The 23,881-nt window shown below is 41.8% G+C and overlaps 1 protein-coding gene across 9 annotated transcripts in view; it reads right to left on the bottom strand.

The window, feature by feature from the left end:
* NCOA7 (nuclear receptor coactivator 7) overlaps positions 1 to 23,881 on the bottom strand; it is a 94,441-nt gene that overhangs the window by 37,168 nt on the left and 33,392 nt on the right. For all 9 annotated transcript variants that reach the window (XM_083829001.1, XM_083829000.1, XM_083828999.1 and 6 more), the window contains one exon: positions 14,738 to 14,991. In XM_083829001.1, coding sequence (XP_083685127.1) covers positions 14,738 to 14,991 — 254 coding nt within the window. Of the gene's footprint in view, positions 1 to 14,737; positions 14,992 to 23,881 lie in introns of those variants that run through there.

Here is a 23,881-nt window from a genome sequence, read left to right as displayed (position 1 = left end):
GGGTTCTTGTTGTAGCCATAATGGTCAAAAATAGGCAAAAGAAGGCTGTTGTGAAAGGTAATGGGTTTCTGACAGAGCAATTAATGTAAAATGAAAAATGAGAGGAGTCTTTGGGACTACAAACCCACTTTTCAGGTCTGACAAGCAGCTTTCTTGCTAAGTACACGTTAAGAATGAGCTAAGATATATATCAGCTGGAGAGCAGTGTTTTCCCAGCCTTCCAGATGCAAGGATCCTAGCAGTCTCTTTGCCCCCAAGTAAACTGGTTACACGTGCTTTTTTTGTTGTGCCAGGTAACACTGTCCTAGTGTACTACAGACCTTCTGTGTCCTAAGTCTCTCTGAGGGAGGCTGGGTGCACTAGCAAACCATAACTTCATCTGCCTGGGGATCAAAGCATAGCTTGCATTCCCTTCCCGGTTTGAGGCCAAGCTGTGGCTGCTTCTGAACAACTGTTTTGTGGGATGGTTTTGTGGGAATGTGATGTAAAGAAATGTAATTATCCTGAGCATCTCTCCAAAGGAGAGAGTGATTAGTGTTTGAAGATTGGCAAGGAAGACAGGTAAGAGAAAAATCTCATTTCTGCCCATCACATTTTGGGTAACAGTTCATACCATTTTTTTAAACCAAGGGCGAATGCCACAAGTGGAACACTTCCATTAGCCAAGTTCTTGCAGACGTAAATGAGTACCTCCTTATACAAGGCTGAAATACATACTGAGGCTGAGCCAAAAACTAACAGTTGTGAACTGTGCTATTAAGCCATATGCAGCTTTGCTCTTGGAGATGTAACTGATGCTGAGATACCAGTCGCTGCTTCATTTTGGGTAGGATTTGCCTAATTGTCTCGATTAAGTTTTCCAAGAGCAATTTGGGGCTCTGAAGTAACTGCATCCCTCATGAAGATTTTATACTGGGGCATCTTGAACTTTTTCTTCCTATTTCTTGGAAGTGGTAGTTCACACTATCATACTGGAAAATGTTTGCCACAACACCACACACAGGCAAAGAGCAGTGTCAGAAGCAAAAGGGACCTCTCAGATGCCTAAAATTCAACCCCAGCTGTACATCTGTAGGCCTCTATGACTCGTCCAAGACTGCAGGTTGGTAACAGGACAAAGAAGTTCTCTGCAGAGGTAGTCTTCACGGTATAAATCAAATTAGTATTTTTAAATGTTGAGGAGATGAACAAATAAAAATCTGTGAATAATATATTGCAGCTAAACATATGAAGGGCAGAAATAAAAATGGTAGAGGGATTAAAAAACAAAACTGGGTGAAGTAATTTTTTTCCTACAAAAAAGGTGAATACTGTGGAGAACAGAAAAAAACACACCATAAACAGCTCTTAAATTATATGGCATTTAGAGCATGTAAACTTCAAAAGTTACTATACAACACCCTGAGCCCAAGACAAAGTCAACACTGCTTACACAGAGAAAAGTATTTACAGGATGAACTGTAATATGCACTCCCCTATAGACAAATACCATAAAGAAAAGGAAAGACTGAGACATCAAGAACTATTCGAATTGCATTAAGGGAATGCAACAGAAGCAAAATCCACACAGCTACCAAACTGATCTCAGCAAGGGTACAGCGGCCTAGATGATTACTTCAATAGCTTACTTAAACATGAGGCAGAAAAGTGTGCAACGCAGTACAATTATACAAAGCTACACAGGACTGAAGTTTCAGAGGATTTATATAAAGCTTAACCACAGAGAAGTATATGACTTCTGCTCTAGATTCCTTCAGCCTCACTTTATTTAGCAGTGAGGCTCAATTCTTCTCCAGAAGAATTTGCTCATAAGACAAAACAATAGCTTCTTAGAGGAGAGCTGTTCTCTCCTTGTATGCTTTTACCTTGGACTCTGGCTCTCAACTGATCCCAAAAAGAGCCAATTCAACTGATTAAAACAAAAAACTAACTCAATATTTTTTTGTTGGTGACGTGAATTGACTCACCTTATGATCAGATGGAGCAGGGACAGGAAGCAGAGGGCCTCCCCTTTCAGCCACAGCAAGGTGTTAATTCATGTTGCTGAACATCAGGCTGTTCATATCACTTATCTGTACTTATGAAACCATTGCCTATGTAAACTATAGTCACCAGGCATATGGAGGTTGTCTAAATCTATCCTGAACCACTTTTAAAAGAAATTTTAAAAAGAAAACCAATTTGCACCTATGAAACTTGTTTATTACTCTTAAAGACTGAGGAACAGCCAGAAAGAATTGGATTGCATAAAATCAGTAAGTTTTAGCAGCAAATAGACGGCTGACAGGAGAGCAGTAAGGAGTAACAGATTTTATGAGGGAAAGAAGCCCTCGCTAGTTTTAAAATTGTGTTTGCGCCATTCAGTGTCTATAAGGAATTAATGAGAATTCCTCTCTCTGCGGAACTAAATGACAGTTACTATAGCAAAGAACGAGCAGCTCCTCGAATACCATGAACAAACTGCTAACACAAGTTAATATATGCTGCTAATATCCTGCTAATATATGATGCAGAGTCAATCCATCAACATAAGATGGCAGAATCAATCTCGCTCTTATTACCTTTTCTTATATTTTATGGAGTGCTCTAAACCATGAGTCACATTCTTACGTGAGATTTTAGTATGAGGAACACTATTTCAAAATGCAACACTGTACAAATTTGAGATATCCATACAATTGTATAAAACAAGTTTTCAGTTCCTCTCTTGGGGAGCTTAATTTTTTGGATTATGCTTTAAAAATGTAAATAGTTTCCTAGTGTTAGTTTCTGCTCATCCTACACCAACCTATTAGTTCTTACTGCATCCCAACCTGTCTAATCCTTCCAGGGCAAGGTGGCATTTAAACAAGCGTGGTGTCACCACTGAGGATGGCGGAGGGAAAGAGCGGGGAGAGAACAAAGGCGTGGGAATGGGGAAGACAGGAGTGTTTGAAAATGCACCAGCCCTATCACAGCTGAAGCACTTGGATCATAGAACCACAGAATGGTTTGGGTTGGAAGGGACCTTAAAGCCCATCCAGTTCCAACCCCCTGCCATGGGCAGGGACACCTCCCACCAGAGCAGGCTGCCCAAAGCCCCATCCAGCCTGGCCTTGAACACCTCCAAGGATGGGGCATCCACAGCTTCTCTGGGCAGCCTGTGCCAGGGCCTCACCACCCTCTGTGGGAAGAATTTCTTCCTAATATCTAATCTATACCTACCCTCCTTCAGTTTAAAGCCATTCCCCCTTTTATTATCACTATACTGCCTGATAAAGAGTCCCTCCCCAGCTTTCCTATTGGATGACAGTGCCAGTTCCTACCTGTTATTTCCTTTGGAAAATGACAATTAATAGCTTTCTTTCTTCATTATCACTCCTATATCTGATATATATTATTGTATTTTTTTTTCCTGAAGCTTGTCTTTAGTTCAAAATGATGCTGTCTGGATACATGAAAGCACGCTACTTTTAGCCTCCCATTCCACAGCCAGATGTCCTGCTGTGCATGCCTGCATACAGAGGAAGCAGTGGTGAAATAAAGATAGGTGTAAAAAGATCATCTTTTAAGTGTGACCATTCAAAAGGAAATCCACAGAAAATTTGAGATAGGAAAATGTTTGTTCATGCCTGCCCCCATTTTGCATACATGATGCAACTACATTTACTGTGGAAGTACTTGTAACCACAAACATAATCTGGCCCTGGATGGTCACAGTGAAATACTGACCTGTCTGTAACAGCAGGATGTGGTCATAAGTTCTGTGACAGGAGCTTGTTCCCATGCACTCAGGATAACTACCCTGTGGTGTTACTAAAACCTGGGGACTCTTCCTGACCTACTTCCCATTTACCAGTAGGAACTGTCTCTCTCCTCTCTGCTGTTTCACCAAACTCCAACAACCTACGATGGACTTGTGAGCATGACGTTGAGCGATGCACCAGACCGACCAAACTTAACATCAACAGCGCTACCTTAGACTAACTGTAAGCAGCAGCCAAACACCACATCTTCGGCTAAGCGCTTTATCCCCTGCTCAGAGCAAACATTTATCAACCACATAAAAGCCACACAAAAGACAGCCTGTGAGCAGTGGATGTCCACCACCTAAGGGCAGATAAAACAGCAACTGTCTGCAGCTCTACAGCCACCAGGGAAGTAACTACACGGTGTGCAGGCACATGTTATCTTCAGCCTAAGAGGTGTGAATAACAAGCAAAGCAAAGATACAGCAATAAAAACTTCAGCATGGGCTGCTACAGGCTTGCTGGCAATGCTGGGCACGCATGTGGCAGAAACCCCAATACCAGGTTATTGTATCCTCAGGACTGTTTGGCAACAGTATGGTCAGGTTCCCTACTAGCAACGTCAGCATTATGCTACACACAACGTTAAATCAACCTTCCACTGAAATATCGACTTGCATGATGTTCGCAGACTCAGCATCCAGAAGCCTCCTCCCCACCCAAAGTTCAGCTTTACCGACGTAAAAGGAATGCTCAGACTCGAGACTACATCCTGGTCACATCCTCTGCCATCACTTCTTCCAGCTCCTAGTTCAAGACCATTCAACACAAGATCCCTGTGTTTGACACTACCTTTAAAACACCCTGCTCTCCTATTTGTGTAGGAAAAAAGGCTGTCTTGGATGCACTCATACAGCTGGGCAGAGCTGCAGGACAAATTTAATTTTGTGCTTTGCACAATTTAGCAGACAGAAGGGTATTAGCTGTCTTACTGTACTGCAACAGTAACTCCAGGCTTAAAAGAGAAGTCTGTACGCCAAAAACTAGCCAGGTCAATCATATTAAAAAAAAAAAAGAACAGACTACTTTCCCCTGATTAAAACACTTTTTCTGCATGCACTTTCTAACTTTCTTTAAAATCAGGGTAAAAACTCTAAATTTTCAGTTTAATAAAGGCAGTAACAAAGTGTCCGGTGAGCATTACCCTGGATAGCAGGCACCCTTAGGTACCTTTTTTCCCCATTATTCCTGGAACATTAAAAAGCTTTTCTGGCTAAGCTGGTCACCTACGGATGCACATTTCCTGCAGAGCTCTGTGGTATCAACTCATAAACCAGAGCAAACTGCACGGTACAGACAAAGTGTGTCAATCTCTGAACACACTACAGAGAAACATACACTGCGTTACTGGGAACGCAAGAAGAAAGCTACGCACATCCTTAGATCAAACAGGTAAGGTCGTTCTCACTTTCTCTCACTTGACTGAGCAGCTCCACAGACAGTTGGTATCTACATGGCTAGGAACCCAATTCTTATGCAAATTCTACATCCTGTTTTCTGTTACTGAAGAAAACCCTGGTACAGGAAGGAAAGATTTCATACTGCCATGTCTGGCCACCGCTGGGTGAGTTCATTCAGGTTAAGTTAAGAAACAAAACGCTAGGAATAAGAAAAGGCAGAGACTTTCATTAAGAAACACTCTCCACGTACATACCTTACTTTTAAAAAAAATAATCCCAACATACAATTTAAACTGCAAGTCAATAAGGTGGGTTTTTTTAATACCTAATACACTTTTCAGACTAAGCAATGATTAAGAACAAACCCTTTCACATAAATTGACTTTAATTTCTTTAATGTATTTACCTTGGCAATGACAAAGGCTTAACGCACATGACTGCGCAGCTGCTCCCTGAAAAGAGACCTAAGATTAGTCACTTTGGAGCATTATTGGATTTAGGCACAGCTCCACAAGCAGTTTAAAGCAATCGATGATGAAGCTGTTGTCAAAAGCGTGCATAAAATTCCTGACTTACTGTTGTATCAGGGGCCTAAAGAAAATACGTGAGGAGAATTAGTCTGCTAGCAGATCTGGGCTGAGGGAACATACGCAGAGGCATCCCCCCCCCCCCAAAAAGATGTGCATTTTAGAAGACTTCAGATTACACACGTTGTGTTCATTCATTCATTTTGCTTCTTGAACACAGGAGCCCATCTGTGAAGGCTGTGCCATTTAAGCGTGCAAGGACAAAGTCTCCTCAGAACACATACTGGGCTGCCTGGCTTACTGGTTGGTGATAATGAGGCCACAGGGTAGAAATATAGATGAAAATCACAAAGACTGTAAAGACGCAGGACACAAGTCCTATTTTTGTGTACAAGGATGATTTCAGCATCCGATGTGTTGCTGACCACTGTCACTTCATTCCACAGACCTTCAGGGGCCATGTGAACTGGGCTGCACTTTTCTATACAATACTGAACCCCAGTGCACCCTGAGGAGCCGTATCACAGACATGCTGTGACCAACGAGACATGAGGAAGCATCAGCATGGAAAACTGGGACCAAGAGCATTACAAAATAAAGAAGATCTGGCTCAACTCTGCATTGTTATTAAAGGCAGGTCAAAGGAGTTCTACCTCTGGAGCACTTCTGTTAATTTCCTACAGTGTGTTTCAAGCAAAAGATGGGAAGTTGTTTAAGAGGAGAAACCAGCAGTCTGACCTGAGGATACCAGGCTTACATTATGTAGAGTTGCCAAGCATGACCCCTCGCACCTGTCTGAAGGCTACAAGATCTGCCGTGTGGTTGCAGTGTGGTCGAGCACCCCCCCAGAATGGCCCTGCAAGGTAAGCGGAGGCTGGCACAGCTCTGCTGGCACAGCACGGCCCGAAGGAGCTCACTCACCAGGCACCACACATCGGGGGCTCCCCGGCAGCAAGAAACACCCGTGCAGAATACGAAGACTGAAAACACCTCCAGGAATGTCTGCTGTTCCAGGACTGATGGAAAAAAAAAAATGGGGAAGTGCGGTTCTTCCCCCCAGGACAAGACAAAAAAGGACGCCCAGCCCAGCAGACACTCATGCAGCCGCACAGGGTGCACGCACCCGGAGCACTCCTGGGGCTCCGGCTGCCCCACAGGCACCCCGCTGGCTGTGCACACACCACTACCTCGTGCACCCTAGCAGCAAAGGCCTCGCTAACTGTGTGGGTGTCTCTCCCTGCATTATCCCTGCCAGAAATACGGCAGCCCCGTTCATTAGTTCTCCCAGCACGCTTCCCGTTCCAGCACATGTCCAGCTGCCGCAGCACCACTGCACGCTGCGTGCCCAGTTGCCGCACAGCTTTCCTCCCATCCTCCAGGGGCCGATTTTCAGTGAAGTTAATTACTTTTAAATGCAGAAGCACTTCAGAATGCAAGTGCTAACTCCTCCTGAAAACGCTGGCCCGGGGTAAGTAGGCAGCCCTTAGAAACGTGCCAGGTTTCTTCAGCCCTGAGACCAGGTTTAGTTGAATTAACACTAGTCATACTGTGATCTGACCTTTGTAGAGCACATCACAAGACTTCACTGAGCTAAATCTTGCTTTGAGTAACCGCTGTAGGAGAATGTAATCTTTAGAAAGTACCAAATCCTGGTATTTCCCCCCTAGTGATGGAAATTTCACCGTAACCATTCAGAATTTTCTCAGTAATGACCGCCACTGTTTGAAGGGCATGCCAGATTTCTGATCTGCACATCTCTCTCCATCTCCTAGCCTGCTTGGCTTGCCAAAGCTCTTTGCTACGACATTTCAATTACATACAAAGGAAATTTGGGTTAAGGCTCTGCTTCCCTCCTCCCCAAGGAGGGTTATAACCAAAGGATTATTTTATAACCCCTCCTTTCCCCCAAATGTTTGCTTCCTCCCCCAGCTGGGCTGAACAGTACCCAGTAAATCAAGTCAGCAAATCTGAGTTATGAGCCAAAACAGCCCCTGCCCCAGCATCCTGGTCATGGAGCTTCAGAGAAGGATGATGAGGATGAGCAAAGCCACGAAGGATTTCACATGTAAGGATTGCCCAAATTCTTCAGCCTAGAAAGAAAATGATGGAGGAGAGGTATTTTAGAAAGAGCACCCTTCACCTCTAGCACTCCTTCATCCTAGAAGGACGGACACCAAGCTTGGATGTTGTGGTTCAACAGCAGTCACACCATAATTCCCGTTACTCCTGTGCATAAAACTTCCAAGTACTGTTACTATTCATTTCTTCCAAGTGAGACTCTGCAAGCTTACACTCACATATGCACATCAAGTGCCCCAAGTAATTTTTCAGACCCCTGTTTCTGGGAATCTTTGTTCTAAACCTACTCTTAAAACACAATTTGCTTGTTATCAAGTTACAAATCAATTCACACAACTCAGCACTGGTAACTTGCTTTGTTTGCAACTCAAACAGCCTTGGACAAATTTGACAGTTGCATTTTTTTCCATCTATTAAAGTGTTAAAACACACACAGCAAGCAACAGATACCTTCACGTGTTCAGTCTTCCTACCAAAGTGAGATATCATCCAAGTTGGAAACTTGTGATGTTCCAGAATTTAAGCTCAAGGACCTCACAAAACACTGGTATGTAACATTAGCAACGTAACTCTTATAAACACAATTGGCCTTGACTGACTGACTGAAAATTAAAGGAAGGAATATCAAAATGTTGCATCGAGCCTTTTTAAACACTTACTGGAAAAAAAAAAAGTATCAGTGATCAAGAAGGTTCTTCAATAGACTCTTATGACTCCTATGTGGAGCCCTGCCAATTAAAAAAAAAATAATACATCCTTTAAGTTACATTTTACTGTCATTTCTAACTGCCTTAGTGGAGAGAATCACACCAAAGGATACAAATACATCAATTTTCCTTGCACTCCCTTTTTTCCTCCCTGCTTCCCAGATGCAGACCAGAAAATTATTGACAATTCAACCACTAGCATCACAGAATGAGCCACAAGTTTCTATTTTCCTCTTAATACAGTTAAGAAATCTCTATTTTTATGCTACTGGACACATTTTTCATGTTCTGTCCTTTTTCCTATTTCAACTCCCTCACTTATCACTTAAAATTTACAATAGTTTCATTACTATCAATAGCCAATTTTACACTTTGGTTTTATATATTCGTAAAGCTTTGCATCCATGTAACAGTAGACTTTCAAACAGATCAACCTGCTGCCTGAACTACAGCTTTTTAGGCAGCTTGTAGCATGTTGACAGGCAATACCTAAGGATTACATTCATAACACCAAGTTTCCCTTGTATATCTTTTACTCAGCTTTACAACAAACAGGAACTTACCCATCAAGGTGAAGATTAAAAGAGGATTCCATACATGGAGAACTCAAGAAACCTTAGATGTTTCCATTTGATTTTTTAGAAATTAAGCGCTAGCAGCATTATTTCAGGTACCTACTCCTCCAGCCAAATTCTGCTGCCTGCAGACAAGGCATTCCTTCTGCGTGTGACAGTTTCTTGTAAACACCAATTAACAACTCAGCTCGAACATAACCTGTTAGTCTTAATGCCAATCCACTGGGATTCGAGATCATTTGTTCTCTGTTCCCAAACAAGTGCTTGGAAACCTGCTGTCTTTCAGTCATTTGTCCACCTCATTCTTTCTAAATGGTTTCAACAAGTAACATAATATATCAACTGTGTGAAGCTTCCTATCCAGCCCACTGCCAGCTGCATTCAGTTCACACATAAATTACCCCAAACTCCTTGTTATTCTACCCAGGCAATTATACAAAAACAAAAATAAATTATTCCTCTGCTGCTTTAATTTTATTTGAGCCTGTTTAATAAATGGCCTGTTGATTAGAAATCACCATGAAAAGTGGGTTCAGTAAGTGTCCCACCTTTTAATTAATTTAAACTCTGCAATAATTGTCACTTCATTGCAAGCAACCTTCAGTTTTGGAAGTGGCAGTGAGTTTAGCTGTATGAGGGGAGCTGCCTCTGCTGATTTGGTGCCAAGCAGGGAAAAATCTCACCACATTGCAAGTGCTCAAAATTGCTACGTCCTCTCCGTTTTATTGACCGACAGCTGCTCTTGGCCAGCTACCCAGAAGGTTCAGAGGTTCTGTAACTGCATGCATGCCGTGCTGTTCCCATACCACCACTGCCCAAATCATGCCAGGGAGAACAAACCATAAAGGAATCCACTGTCCACCTCTGGACTCTGGGGACTTGCTTTGGCACCCCCTGCTGAATGTGTGCTATCTTGTCTGATTACGTGGGCACAGACCACTTTGCCTTCTCAGGACTCCTGTCACGGTATTGAGGACTCCTGCTTGCGCTGGACAGAAATCAGACAGACAAGAAGATGAAGATCTATTAGCGTGACCTCCCACTCGCTGCAGAAATTGAATGGTGTGCATTGAGTGAGAACAGGAGGCTGCACGAAAAGAAAAGATGGCTTTATGATTAGAGGGCAGGATAATAAGCCAGAAAACGAGACTTTGTTTTGCTGATAAAACTATGTGACGTGGGGCAATTAACCAAACTTTTCGTTATGATGCTTTCTTTAATGGTGACTAATTCCTCACGTATGCTGATAGATTATGATTTCAAGCAAGATCAGAAGAATCTAGGAATACGCAGCACATCTGGTAGCAAGACACATTATATTGTTTTGGACTAAATGTATGAATGAAATTCAGAAGGTTGCTCTCAACCCTAATTTACACTAGTGTCACACTGTCTGCTTTCAGTGTCACATTTGTTGTTTTCACAGTCTTCAGTGGCAAAGCACCATCACCTTCATCTGCTTTAGCAATTCCTGACAGAAATGCTGGTTTCCCAGTCTCACAGCATTCCACCCGTGCAGTCTGTCCCGGAGATGTGGGCTCTGCCCTAGAGACAGTGAATTGGTCCCTCCGGGCTGTTACAGCTCCAGCACTGGGTTCCTGCAACTCACGCCCCATATTTGTGGGAATGTTTTAGAGCCTGTGACACTTACCAAAAAAAAAAGCAAAACAAAGGATAAAATAATTTATATACATGTATACATACACACATATATACATATATATATTACACATGTATCTTGAAGCTCGGGAAGTCAACATCTTCCAACTAAACAGGCTTCCCACAGAAAGTATCTGAACTAAGCAGCCAAGTTGCAGAAGCAGGTCACCTAGGTTATCCCAAGAAGGGCAGAGCATCCTGGGCACTTGGTATAGCAGTTAGGGTGCCGAAGCAGAAACTGCACTGTGCTGAACAAATACTTCCTTAGAAGTCTGAAAGAAGATACTGGAACAATAATAGCAGAAAACATAAGATGAAGTTAAGAAGCCAATTGCTACATAAGCTAAGAGACAAGGTAAAAAATAAGGAGAAAGTTGTTTCTATTGGTCCTCAGAAAAGAAAGAGAAGTAGTACTGGTGCCTCTGTCATTTTAAGGCAAGAAAACAAGGGCTATATCTACAAAGCAACGTCTTACAGTGTGAGATTTGGAGACTGAATGGTACAAATACATTGCAGAACTAATATAAAGCCACTGAAGAACACAAGTGCTAATAGAGAAGGAAAGTATGAGGTTACACAGGAGAAACCTTCTGGTGGTGGGATCTGTTCAGCCATTTAGCAGTGTCTCAGGAGAAATTATCGATACTGCAGTACCATTAGGTTATTTGTAACGGTGCCACCACGGTGCCAAAAGACATGCTGTGCAGAACAATCCTGGCTGGGGAGACGGATGCTGGAGGACTCCTTCCTGCAGGATGCTGAACTCTTTCTCCCCGGCTCTGCGGTGCCACCCACCGGCTGCAGACAACACCACATCACGGCGCTTGGCCAGGAGCTTCTCACCCCATAGCTGCACATCGCCTGCTTCAAAGAATAAGCCTTTTAACCGCTCTCTATTCTACAAAGTGTGGCAGGGAGCACCATCACCCCCAGTTCTCTGCAGCCTTCAGAAGCTGCACTGCAGTCACCCTACTGGAGAGGGATTTATCTAATCAACAGAATCCTTCTCACATATTAACAGCTCTCTTGCATAAATCAGTTAAAGGGAAAACAAATTCAAAGTGGAAAAAGTAAAGTTGCCACCACCAGCATTTACAAATTTATAAAGGCAAACACGTTCACAAGTTTCTAAGGAAGGGACATGGTGTGTGAGGAACAAATTATAGTGAGATGTAATGTTCCTTCCCAGTTTTCTAACAACAATAAAGAAGCATTTGTGGTCCTGCAAAATATGAAAAGGAAATTATTCAGACGACTGAGGTCTTCATTTGTTTAGATGGAGAGACACGACCTCACTGGGCTCAAAGCAGCTTATGACAGGACCTCCATTAAGCCACAAAATAAATTATGCATGCATCATCATATCAACACGCAGATGAGACAAACTACAAGACTGTTGCTGCATCTAATGTGTTATTCTTTAGACTAGCAAAATTAGTCATTTTGGTAAAATGCAGAAAGAATTTAGGAAAAAATATTAGTAATTGGCATATTATATTTCCTTAAAGTTCTAAGCACTAAGTTAAAGCTGGATAATTGGAAAACAACACCAAAAAAAAAAAACTTTGGGCAAGTAAACCCAGAAAAATGGTTAACCATAGGAATGAGAGGGAGATCACTTCAATCTGAGCATCTCAGAAACATCAGTGAAGGGAAAACTCACAAGAAACTATGTGGAAAGAAAAATATGAGGTATAGGTACCCATAGCATTAAATAAAGAAGACAGGTACATGTGCATTGATGGTCTCAGCCAGTTTCATATGGAAAAGACTGTGTTTTAGAGGTGTGGATACAGATTTGGCAGTGTATTCTGACCAATACAGCTAACACGTCTTCCACTGGGGACCTGCTGAATTTACACTTCTGCAGAGCTCAGCTCAGAGACATGACAAAAACTGTCTTGCACATGAAGGTGAAGGCTAACTCCTAAACGAGCCCAGCTCCTACAGGCTGCTCTGGGTTTTGGCAGAGCTCTCAGGAACCACTCAGTCCGCAGGGCAGCAGAGGCGGCAGCTTTCAGGAGGGCTGTGGTGACAAGTGGCTGAGCACAGTAACCGCTTTAACAGGTACAGCTGCAGGGGAAGAAGGCAGGTGTAACACAGGCAGGCTAATACCACGGCAACTAATGTTTCACCTGAAATTACTGCATTTTGAGACTTGCATAAGGAACACAGAGCTATTATATTTATTTCACAATCAACCACTTTCCACCTCTCTCTAAGCTTTCACTCCTACAACTTTGATGCTCCAGTTGGGTAAAAAACTTTATTTTTCATGACCAAAAGTGTGAGTTTATATAACAAAGGGGTTTCTCTATGGGTTTTGTCAGCAGGGTCTGTGCTCAGGTCAACGGCAGAATTAAGTTCTCGTACTTCTGAAAGCACTGCAGAACATCGCACATCTACATGACAGCTAGCAGTGCGACAAGTCACCCCCACAACGATAGCCGTCCACACAAAACACCAGCATGCTTATCAAACGTTAGTAAAACCTGACTTTGTACTGACTGCTGGATCATTAGCCAAGGAAGACCTGGAGAGCTTTCTATTCTCCCGTGTCAGCCAGAAGGACCCGTGATAGAGGCACGCCATCCCCCATCTCCCTACAGCAAGCACCAATTGTCGCAAAGCTTTTCACAAAACTCCTGACACACTAGAGAAACAAGCCCCAGCTAACTCACGCAGCCCTGAATTCCTTTAGGTACAAACCAACAATAAATTGATGCCTTAGGACAAGCGCTTTGTTAGCAATACAACAGGACTTTACGCTTTGGGGTGTGTGTTGTAGGCTTTGTTTTTAAAACTAACATACTAACAAAACAGAAACAGGGCACAGACTCATTCCTTAATAATTATTCAGTTTTCCTTCTACTTATTTTCTTTCAAGAACAGCACGGTAAGAACTTCTTAAGGCAACAGTGAAGCAACTTTTCTTTTAGTTTCCACATTATTGACCTTATTAGATTCAAACCTGCCAAAACCTATGGTCTGATCAATGCATCACTGCAAACTCTTGTGCTTGCTAGGAAACATTACTCCACAATTTACCTTACTTTTGGGAAGGCCCATATTGCCTCATAAAAAAAAATATTTAGATGCAGCCTAGTCTGCATGTGCCAGTCAATGTGCAACAGCACTTCTACTGCTGATTCATTTCCTCCTCCTCGAGAGGAATCCTCCTCAGGAATCAGCTGTCTGCGCACACTGCGTGAGCAGGAAAGAAGTCTGTTTTCACGATATCTGCAGTATTTTGTTGCCTTCCTTCTTTAAAAAAAGAACTAAGAGTTCATTCCTATAAACTATCCTTTCAAATTCTCTCTCGATAAGTAATTTTAGATACAATTTATGAAATACTTCAAGTATTTAACAAATTACAATCCAGAACTGCAAACATCTGTAAATGGTTCATCTCACATATATTTATGCACAAATTTAATTTTGTCTGAATTAATTGCAAGGATAAATGTAAAAAAAGGTATTTATGACTGACTGAGGTACTGACGATACAGTGGGAGGGAAGGGAGAGAACATGATGAGTATTCCAGCACATGAAGCTTTTGACATTTTGTTTAAAAACACGTAGTTAATTTCCTTACTTGTTCACACTTCAACGGACAAACTGGGATGAATTAAGACTGCAGTCTTATAATAGTGTGCATCATTTAAGAAACAATAACCCAACGAAAAAACCTGAACTCCAATTTCATAAAATACTGAAGAAAAAGTCTAGAAAAACAATTGTAATAATGAACATAACTGTTGCTTGTAACACTGTATTTTTGAACTGAGAAACAAGAAATGCTTTTTTTTTTTTTCTTTAAGAACCGGAAGGGTAAAGTTAAAAATAGAGGATATGTAGAACATAAATTTGTTTGCTTTTACAGAAGAGATATCCAGAGTCAACTAACTTTTCAAGGAAAGCCCATAAAATAGGAGAAAAATACATTAACAAGCTATCAAAGCAAGTGCATTTAAAAGTACTCTAGTGATAACATAACTCACCAGTACTATAGTATCTTTTAAGTTCTGTGCGCCTGATGTCTTTCAGTTGATTGTATTTTTTCTTTTTCTTTTCTTTGTCCGGAGCAGTTTCTTTTTCCCTAGAAAATTTACACTTGTCTTCAGAGGAACTGATTTGATCCAAAATAACTTTACTTCCATCATCTTTCTCAGCAGGAGTTTTGGAAACAGGAGATCCAGGTGAATTGGCAGAGACAGTCTCAGCATTTTGTTTGGCTTGCCTTTTCTTTTTCAAACTGTGCATTAAAAAAAAAAAACACAACATGAAGACATAGCTAACCTCTGCAAACAAGTAAACGCACTTGCTAGCTTGATTTTTAAAATGAATTGAACAACAAAATTCCTTACGACTATGTAAAAGCCAGACTTTGCATGAGTATCTAGTATTATTCTAGGGCATGCTCTTCAGTCATCGTATCACCACCTCTAGGTTATCTTCTCAAGAACAATTTAAAAAAAAGGAAGATAATGTTTTTACTGTTGTTTCCCCTGTTCCTCTTCCCCAGTAAAAGAAACAAAAAACAGCCAAAAGTTGTTTTGTTTTTAAACCACCATACATCTACATTTAGAAAACAGAACCATGTTTTCAAGATGAAACTTAAAATAAAACTTAAGATCTTAATGTATAATAATACAACAGCTAACAGTAATTTCACAGTCAACTGCTCCTGCTTTATAGAAAGCTGCTTGTTTTGATATAAACTTGTTATTTATTTCCATTTTGTCCAAGGTTATCTACCAGTGGCCACCCACGCTAACCGACATCTGCTCTTGCACAGCTCACGTCACCTTGCGTCCCAAGTGTCACCAGCAGCTCATTCAGCAGCGTGACCAACGTAGCCACAAACTACTTGCACAGGAACATTTTCCAGACATTTTATCTCTTCTGAGAAAAATGTTAATGGCCTGCCAATAAATCTGACAAATTACCACCAACAAGAATATTTTCTTTTTAGGAGAAGCCTTAAAACACAAGCTGAAGCGAGAAAGATGCTTCAGGAATCCTAAAACCATTTTCTGCTAATTCATCATCTTTGCCACTGACTTTCAGCAAGAACAAAGCTCACTTTCTGGGCTGGGGGTCAGGGTCACTAAAATACCCTCAGTTACCACTTGTATAAGAACCACTGATGCATACCACACGGAACAAAAAGCTAATACTTCTCTCTAGCACATTCACTTCTTAGTTACAAGGTACCTAAGGGAGGGAGTAGTATATTAAGCTTGTTGAGGCTAAAAAATCAGCTACATGCACAGTAAGAGATACAGACAGAAAACAGACAACCAAGGATTCACCACAAATGTGGGAAGGTTACATGACCTCCAGCAGCAGTTTAGGGAAGTATGGAAAAACTTAATGGATATGCAGGGATTTGAGAGGTGGTTCTTTCCACCTCTTACATTTATATTTTAACAATATATTTTTTTTTTCAGGCTACAATATAAAAATAAATACACAGAACAGTTTGAGAACTGTAGGAAGACATTTCAGGCTACACACCGTTTTTGTTTGCTTTTTGGTGGTTTTTTTGTTTGTTTTTTTTAAAACATTAAATCCAGTTCCCAAGTTTGAGACTTCTAAGAAGGGTCATTTTGACAGACCACATGTAACCAACATTTTCCAGTGAAGCATTTCAAAAGACAGTCTCACAAAAGCTGTGTCTTTATCACACATCCGTATACATATTTCTTAAATGCTTTCCACAACCTGCAGCCAACTCAGCAGGGATGGGTCCTACTTCTGCAGCAGTTCCCTATTTGCTCAAACCACTGATCTGTGAGGCAAGTAGTAGAAGCTCACACTCTGCACAGCAAAATAGGTTGTGTATGTGTGAAGTTTTACAGACCAGGTCCTGACTACGTATGAAAACAGCCTACAGAGACTTCTAAAAGATAAAAGCGAATGCATCTATGTAACAGATGAAATGTTTTGTTTAGATTAGACAAAATTTGGGTATGCAAAGGAAGCTTATCTTTGACTAATAAGGCACAAACCTGATCAAAGGCTGCTCTAACAACTGCAAAACATTACAGTCACACTGAATATACAATGTCTATAATTAGCCCTGGTAGAAGTCTCTACAGAGCAGCCTGCTCCACTAAAATGACATATCCTTACCTTGTGGCTGAACTTGGTTGCTGACTTGTAAATGAGACCCGCCCCTGACTTTTTACTCCAGTGACACAGTGACCTTCCTGCACGCGTGCACCACAGGCTATCCAAACCATTTGCTTCAATAGGCTGGGACTGGTAAACACCCACTGGCTGCTCCATTTCTATCTACACTGCACCAGAGCCTTCCATTCCAGATTCCTAATTTATTTGTTTTGATCACAAACCCCATTAGGTGACTTCTTTGTAGTATCTTCTTTGTAGAAGGTAGTATCTCAAAAACAAAGCAGAACAGCCAATAGAAAGGTATAACTCTTTTCTGGAGTAAAAAAAAAAAAAAAAGAGACAAAACCTTCTCTAGAGGTCAATAGTCCTCCTGATGATACTACCAGGTCCCATCAGTACTTTTCTTAAAACATACTTACACGAACCAGAGTTTTCAAAGTTGCCCTGGGCAACTTTAAGAACAAAGAGCTGAAGTAGAACGGGTCCATTAGTGACAGAAAAGAGGAAAGCAGAAGCGAGCCTGAACTGACCCGTGTAACATCGCCGACGAGTGCTCCCCATCTCGCCCGACCCCATGCTGCGCATACCACGCACCCTCCAGCAGCTCCCACACACAACTGCTGCTGCAGATGGGCAGGGGGTGCCCCGTAACTCCTATCGTGTCTTCAAGACGTATACCAGATTTTCAGCTAATGCCAAGCCTGCTCCTCCTGCCCACTCCTCTGTTTCAAGGCAATGACCCAAGGCAACTCCCAGAGTGGTGACCTTGAAAAGACACTGGATGAGGACTGAGTATCCTTGATGTTCACCACAGGAGCTGGAGTCACTGCAGCTTCTCCTGGGGTTATGATCCGTGCTGACAAGATGCTGCTTTTAAAGGTTTCTAACGCCTGACAAAATTACCCCCCACTTTACTCACTCTTCAAAGACCTCAGCTATAATATCCCAAGGAACCAAAAATAAAACCATAAAACCAGCCTCATATTCACTGCATTTTTTGACTTTAAGTACACCCTCTTAGTATAGGGAAACCAAAGTCCTGTATGTGCACAAGGCAATTCATTATTAACATGCACTGGCAGCGTGCTGCAGAGATTGGGCTGTAAGCAGCATGCCAGGAGAGCTACTGCATATTAAACAAAACTCCGTCCCCTTGGGCACCCCTTCAGCATCTCCCACACCAAACACACACCCCGGCAAGGCTGCTTAACACTGACTCAACTGAAATACCCAACAGACAATCAAATGGGAACTCTGTGTATTGCACAATAATTGACCACAGGCAAGGAGCACCAGGTCCACATCGCAGCAAGGCACACGAGCTGCTTGTCCTGCTCCTGCTAATGCTAAGATTTTCAACTCCTCCTCTCCTGAGCAAATTGGAGGCTGAGGGTCTCACCTGCTCTTCTCCCAGCTCTCTGTTGTTTCCTACCCTCCCTGACAAGAACCGTCAAGGAAAATCTATTTAGGAACATCATTTTTCAAACTATTTCCTTTTTTGACTGCTTTGGAAGATTTCTAGTGGTTTTGGTTCAGTTGTAAACGGGATTTCCTTGAATGCAGCCAGAACTCAGTGTCTTATGAGGAGAGGCTGAAGACACTGGGTTTGTCTCGTTTGGAGAACCGGAGGCTCAGAGATGACCTCATTGCTTTCTGCACCTCCTGAGGTGGTGAAATGGAGAGAGCATGAGGGAACGGCACAAAGCTGTGCCAGGGGAGGGTCAGGCTGGACATCAGTGTTCAAGAGGGATTTGGATACTGCTCTCATTAACATGCTTTGCCTTTGGGCTAGCCCTGAAGAGGTCGGGCAGTCGGAGTGGATGATCTCTGAAGGCCCCTTCCAACCGAACTATTTTCTACCTTACAAGAGCCAAAACAGAGCTGAAGGCCACATAAATAAATAAATAAAGCCCCTCAGAAAACAATGTCAGGCTTTGCAATTAAAACAGCCTTTCAGATAAAACTATGTGCATCTTTTCCAGTAAGCGGACAAAGTATTACTGCAGATGACGTTTGTTTTTCAGTATCACAGTCGAGGAATATGCTGTGTTTCACCAGGAAAGTTGCTAGGGGAAGGAAGAGGGAGAGAGAAAAAGGGAGGGCTGGAGACAGCTTATCTGCAAAAACACTCCTGTTTATGAAGAGTCTTACACATCTGCAATTTCATTTAGACAACAGATAGAGTTTTTCAAGCTAATTGGTTCTGACAGGCAAAGCACGTCTTCTGTATTTACACAGAGGCATCATTCTACTGCTCCTCAAAGCATTTTCTGAGCAACAACTGATACTCCATTTTCTAAATTTGTCCAAATACAGTTTTCCAGTAAAAGCTTTCAGTCTATTACCGTGAAAAATGGATGGCATGGGAGCTTTACTACTAAACCCCATGAAAATCAGGGGGAACTAGTTTTTAATGGACACTGGGAGCTGGCTGCAGAGATTTCTGGCACCTACTCTTTAGCCTGAACATGGAACAAAAGCATTTTGCAACACAAAGACCATTCTCATATGATTTAATAAAGACTAGCCAGCTGAAAGGCATATAATTTCAGAGTAGAAAGGTAAAAGTACAATGTCAGCAGTGCTTTCTTAAATTAATTTGCAACTGATTTAAAAAAAAAAAAGTCTGGGCACTGACTTACGGGAAAAGAGCCAGGAAACATTAAGAAATTACCTAGTTCATCTTCCAGATCAAAGTCTATTTGATTGCCTACAAAAAGCAAATAAATATGCATTTTTAGAATAAAACGTATGGAATTTCCCATATCACCAAGATAGGTCGTTAGTGTAAAAAGCAAACTGATCAGACAAAGGAGAGGTGGGAGAGGTGATGTGATCTGCAAAACTTTCACTACGAGACTACAAGCAATCAAGAAAACAATGCATCCCTGATACTGAGAAAATAAAGAAACAGAAATCTAAAAATAACTTTTTTTTTCTAGAAAATGCATTTGGTTTCAATTCACACTTATTCAACTGAAAGGCCCAACTAATAATTGAATTGGAACTCATTTTGTGTATATTCAATAAGTAATCACAGACAAAGAGCACTAGGTCCACATCACTGGTTGTTCTAAAAACCTCCCAGGTTAATAAGACAAGGCTGGTTTTTTTGTGATGTGTTAGATTAATTAAAATCACAGGGCACAGGCAACTCCTTTTAGAAACAAAAGCATCTAACAAAGTGGCCCTCCAAGAAGTATTAAAAAAAAGAGGAGGAGGAAGGGAGAAGAAATCTTCATTATATTTTGAAGCTGACACAGTTTTCCCTTTGGAAAATGTTCTCCAATATACACCCTCTAAAATATGCCTTGATATCTGGCATACCGTCAGCATAACATCCTGCAGAGCACAAACAGATCATGCTCCACAAACGAGTTTCTTTTAATTCATTATTTATGCATACGTGCAATAAGGTTAACAGAAATTGTGAAGCACTTCAACTATCTTAATCCCTTTTGTTCCCATCAAGATTCCTGTAAATTTGCCCTATGTACAAAATCATATACACCACAATTATTTCCTTCAGAATTAACCATTTTCATCTACATTTTACAACTCTTCACTCAATATGTGCTAATTTCTTTGTATGCCAGATGCCTTTCTCCACCCATCCAGAACAGCTGAATAAATCAAATTCATTGTGTTAAAAAATTACGTACAGAAACCTTGTAGCATGACTGTGCTCTGATCCAATCTGATGTAGCCTGATGAATAAGTGATCTCAGGCAAAGCAAATCATTACTGTTTGCAGAGCCAAAGGAAGTCAGCCTGCTTGCCAGACCATAACGCCTTCTCCCGACTTCCTCAGTGCAGCTACTTTCACTTCACAACAGCATGGAGAAGTGTTCACCCTCAGTGAGAAATCTCGGTAAATAGCGGCCACCCTGCAAGAAAGCACGCTCCAGCAAACAGCCGCCGTTTCAGGCTGGTATGCATCCTGTTTTGGAAATGAGTAAGCCACAAGGCTGCATGTTTACAACTAAAACAGACTAGTAGGGTAAAAATAAAGGAAGGCACATATTTTTATTAATTTCAATAATTAACAGGAGGGGGAAAACCTATGATAAAAGTAACTCTGAATAAGCTATCAAGGACAACATGCACGGCTGCAATAACCTGAGAAGTGCCCACGCTCTGGTCATACTCTGCCAGTTCTTCCAAATGACAATGCACACGGCAGCTACAGAAACCTCTGGTATTGGTACCACAGGTCAAAGCTGGAAAATTCTACCTTTATTGGAACTCCCGTTACTAATTGACAGCAAATACCAGCTCTGGGTTTTACACATGGTCAGCCATCAGCAGGGCTCAAGAAAGGAACTATGCTTCAAGGAGTAAAGTGCCGTACTGACAGTTCAGGTATGTCCATTTTCTTCCTGATATTGCCATTAACTTACGTTAACAAGTCCCTTTACCTTTCTTTCATCATCTGTAACGCGGAGGAAAAGATTCGTAGCCACGCTATTCTGGAATTCAAGAAAGGCTTTACCTTCTGATAGAAAACTGTTCTTAGATTAAATGAGAAAACATTATTTTTTTCCCCAAGTCTTCTCCTGAATCTTAAATTATCTACTTAAGCTCTCTCTTATGTTAATTTTAGATGGGGGATTTTCACAGTTTCCCAGGGTAAAACTCAAGGGAGTTTTGAGCTCTCCGAAAGGTTCTGTTTTCTTAAATTTAGGAATAGAGTGCTCCTGCACAGCTTAATAAACTCTGTTTTCCAAGGCATAAAGTATCCCCATCTTTTCTGTTTACTTAGTGAAAGAGGTTATGCAGTATTCAGCACTCCATTACCATGACAACAATTTAATGAAAACCTTTCCATAGGGAAAGGATTTTGGAAAGCTGTTTTAGTCTGATTTAGACATCTATTTAATTCCTTCTTTTATAGCCTCAGTTACTGCATGCTCTTGAAGAAGAGCTTTAGACAGAGTGTAAAATGAAGAAATCTCTCCCTTAAGAGTTACTCCTTTAACTTTGCCCTAAATTCATTGAACAGCCTTGTTCGATTAAATCCACACCACAAATCTATCTTGTCGCAAATATCAACTTGACTTCTAGCACAATCCCATCCTGCTCCCCCTCTTCTCCTTTGCTAACAAAGCCAGGTACTTCTTGTATGTGCTCATGGTGCTCAATGATCCCAAACCCTCTCCTACACATGCAACGAATTCTTCCCAGACTGGCTCAGTGAAACACTTTTTCTCCACTGGAGCCTCTTGCCGGGGAGGGATGGCCTTGACTGGTCCCCTCCGGCTGGTGCACGCAGCTCCATCCGCTCCCCCCTTGCCGAAGCACTGCTCCCGCTGACACCCACGTGTTGGAGCCGCAGAAACCACCGCTGTACTCACACGGCTGAGCAGGACAGTACGGGGAGGCTGCACGGCTTCTGCACAGGACAGTCACGCTGTACAGAACTACGAAGATTATTTGATGAAGAAACCAAGCACATGGTAATCAGGCTCGCTGAAATACATTTGCTCCCCAGAAGTTTCATAAACTCCTCTCTCTTTGCCTCGGTTAGGGGCTCTTCAATAAACTCAACTTGCATGAGACAAAAAGGAAGGATCTTTTAGATTACTAATTGATTAAATAGGGAAATAAAGTGCAAGAATTGAGAACTTCCCAAAAAAGAGAGAGAAGCCTACAGGATATTAGGAGACCTACAGGAATGTGTATTGCTCAATGCAGTCATCACTATTCACCCACTCTCTCAGATAAGTGCCATATTTTCTTGAAAATACAGTTAGTTTTAGTTTTGATTAAACTGACTGAAAAGTCAGAAGGAAATGTAATGCTCAGTGACTAAAATAGCGATAAACATTTACAATGAAGCAATAAAATAGCAAATGAAATTCAATGGTCAAAGCAAAATCCAGGGGAAAGAGAGTCCTAATGCGACACTCGTGCAGCAATAACATAGCTGGGACTCACCTCCAAAAGAAAAACCTAGGGAATGATATTTCAGTATTTTAGCTACAACGAGTATTGGGGTCATCAAGATAAATTGTTTCATGTAATACTGCCATAGTGAAAAGCAGCTAAAAATAAATAGCTTAGGCATCCTGTGTTTGCTAAAGATATAAACAGATACAAAAAGCAACCATGAACATTCATTGCCACTGCTCCTTCAAGCAGCAGTGCCAGTTCAAAGGTGCTCTGCCCAGACTGCGGGGCCCGTCAAACTACAGCCCTGCTTGTTCTTTGCAGTATCAGGCTGAGATCAGCAAAAAGAGGATGCCAGAAAGCCAAACCACACAGGCTACGCAATGACCACCCAGCCTTTGGACAGGAACACTGAAGTAGTTGCAGGAGCTTCTTCCCACTTGTCCAGAAAAGGCACTTTGGTGATGGGAAAGTTTCAGTAGGGTTTGAGTTGTGAGAGCCAGGAGAAGTGTTGAGAAGTGGGAGAAGTGTTTCCCTGCTGCAGAAAGCAGGGAAACAGTGACACTGCTTCCCCAACAGCGGTGGGGAAGAGAACACTGTTTTCTTCTTAAAGTAGATCCTATGGTTGAGTCAGTCGACTCAGCTTGATAAATGAAGTCATCTGGTTGACTTTGCCACCAAGGTAAGGGGAATTAGAAAGTAACCACAGCTAAAAAGTCAGAAACCAAAGGGTAGTCAGAAGTTTTCGTTATTTCTTCATTTAAACAACCCTTAAAAGGGACGTCCTAAGGAGGGAGAGGACTGAGATTGAAGTCACTTATCTTTGCATTAGCTTTTGCTTTCATTTAAAAAGTTACTTTGAAAATTACCGTTCAAATGTCAAGGCTACCTGCATTGTTGCACCACTGCGCATGGCATGACCGCCAGGACCCCAGAACGCCACGACACCAGGTGGCACTGGAATTATCCAGCTGCCACCATGCATTTCTTTGGGATTGTTAATCACATCTGGGGCTCGTAAGGGATATGGTGCACATGCTTACAAGCAGGTTGCAAACTCATCTGTTCAGGAACAAATTTACAGCACGAAGCACCGTGACACAAGTGGAAAAAGCTTC

This window comes from Anser anser (assembly GCF_964211835.1).
Source record: "Anser anser genome assembly, chromosome: 3".
NCBI classification, from domain to species: domain Eukaryota; kingdom Metazoa; phylum Chordata; class Aves; order Anseriformes; family Anatidae; genus Anser; species Anser anser.
This window is presented reverse-complemented; position numbering and strand designations above follow the sequence as displayed.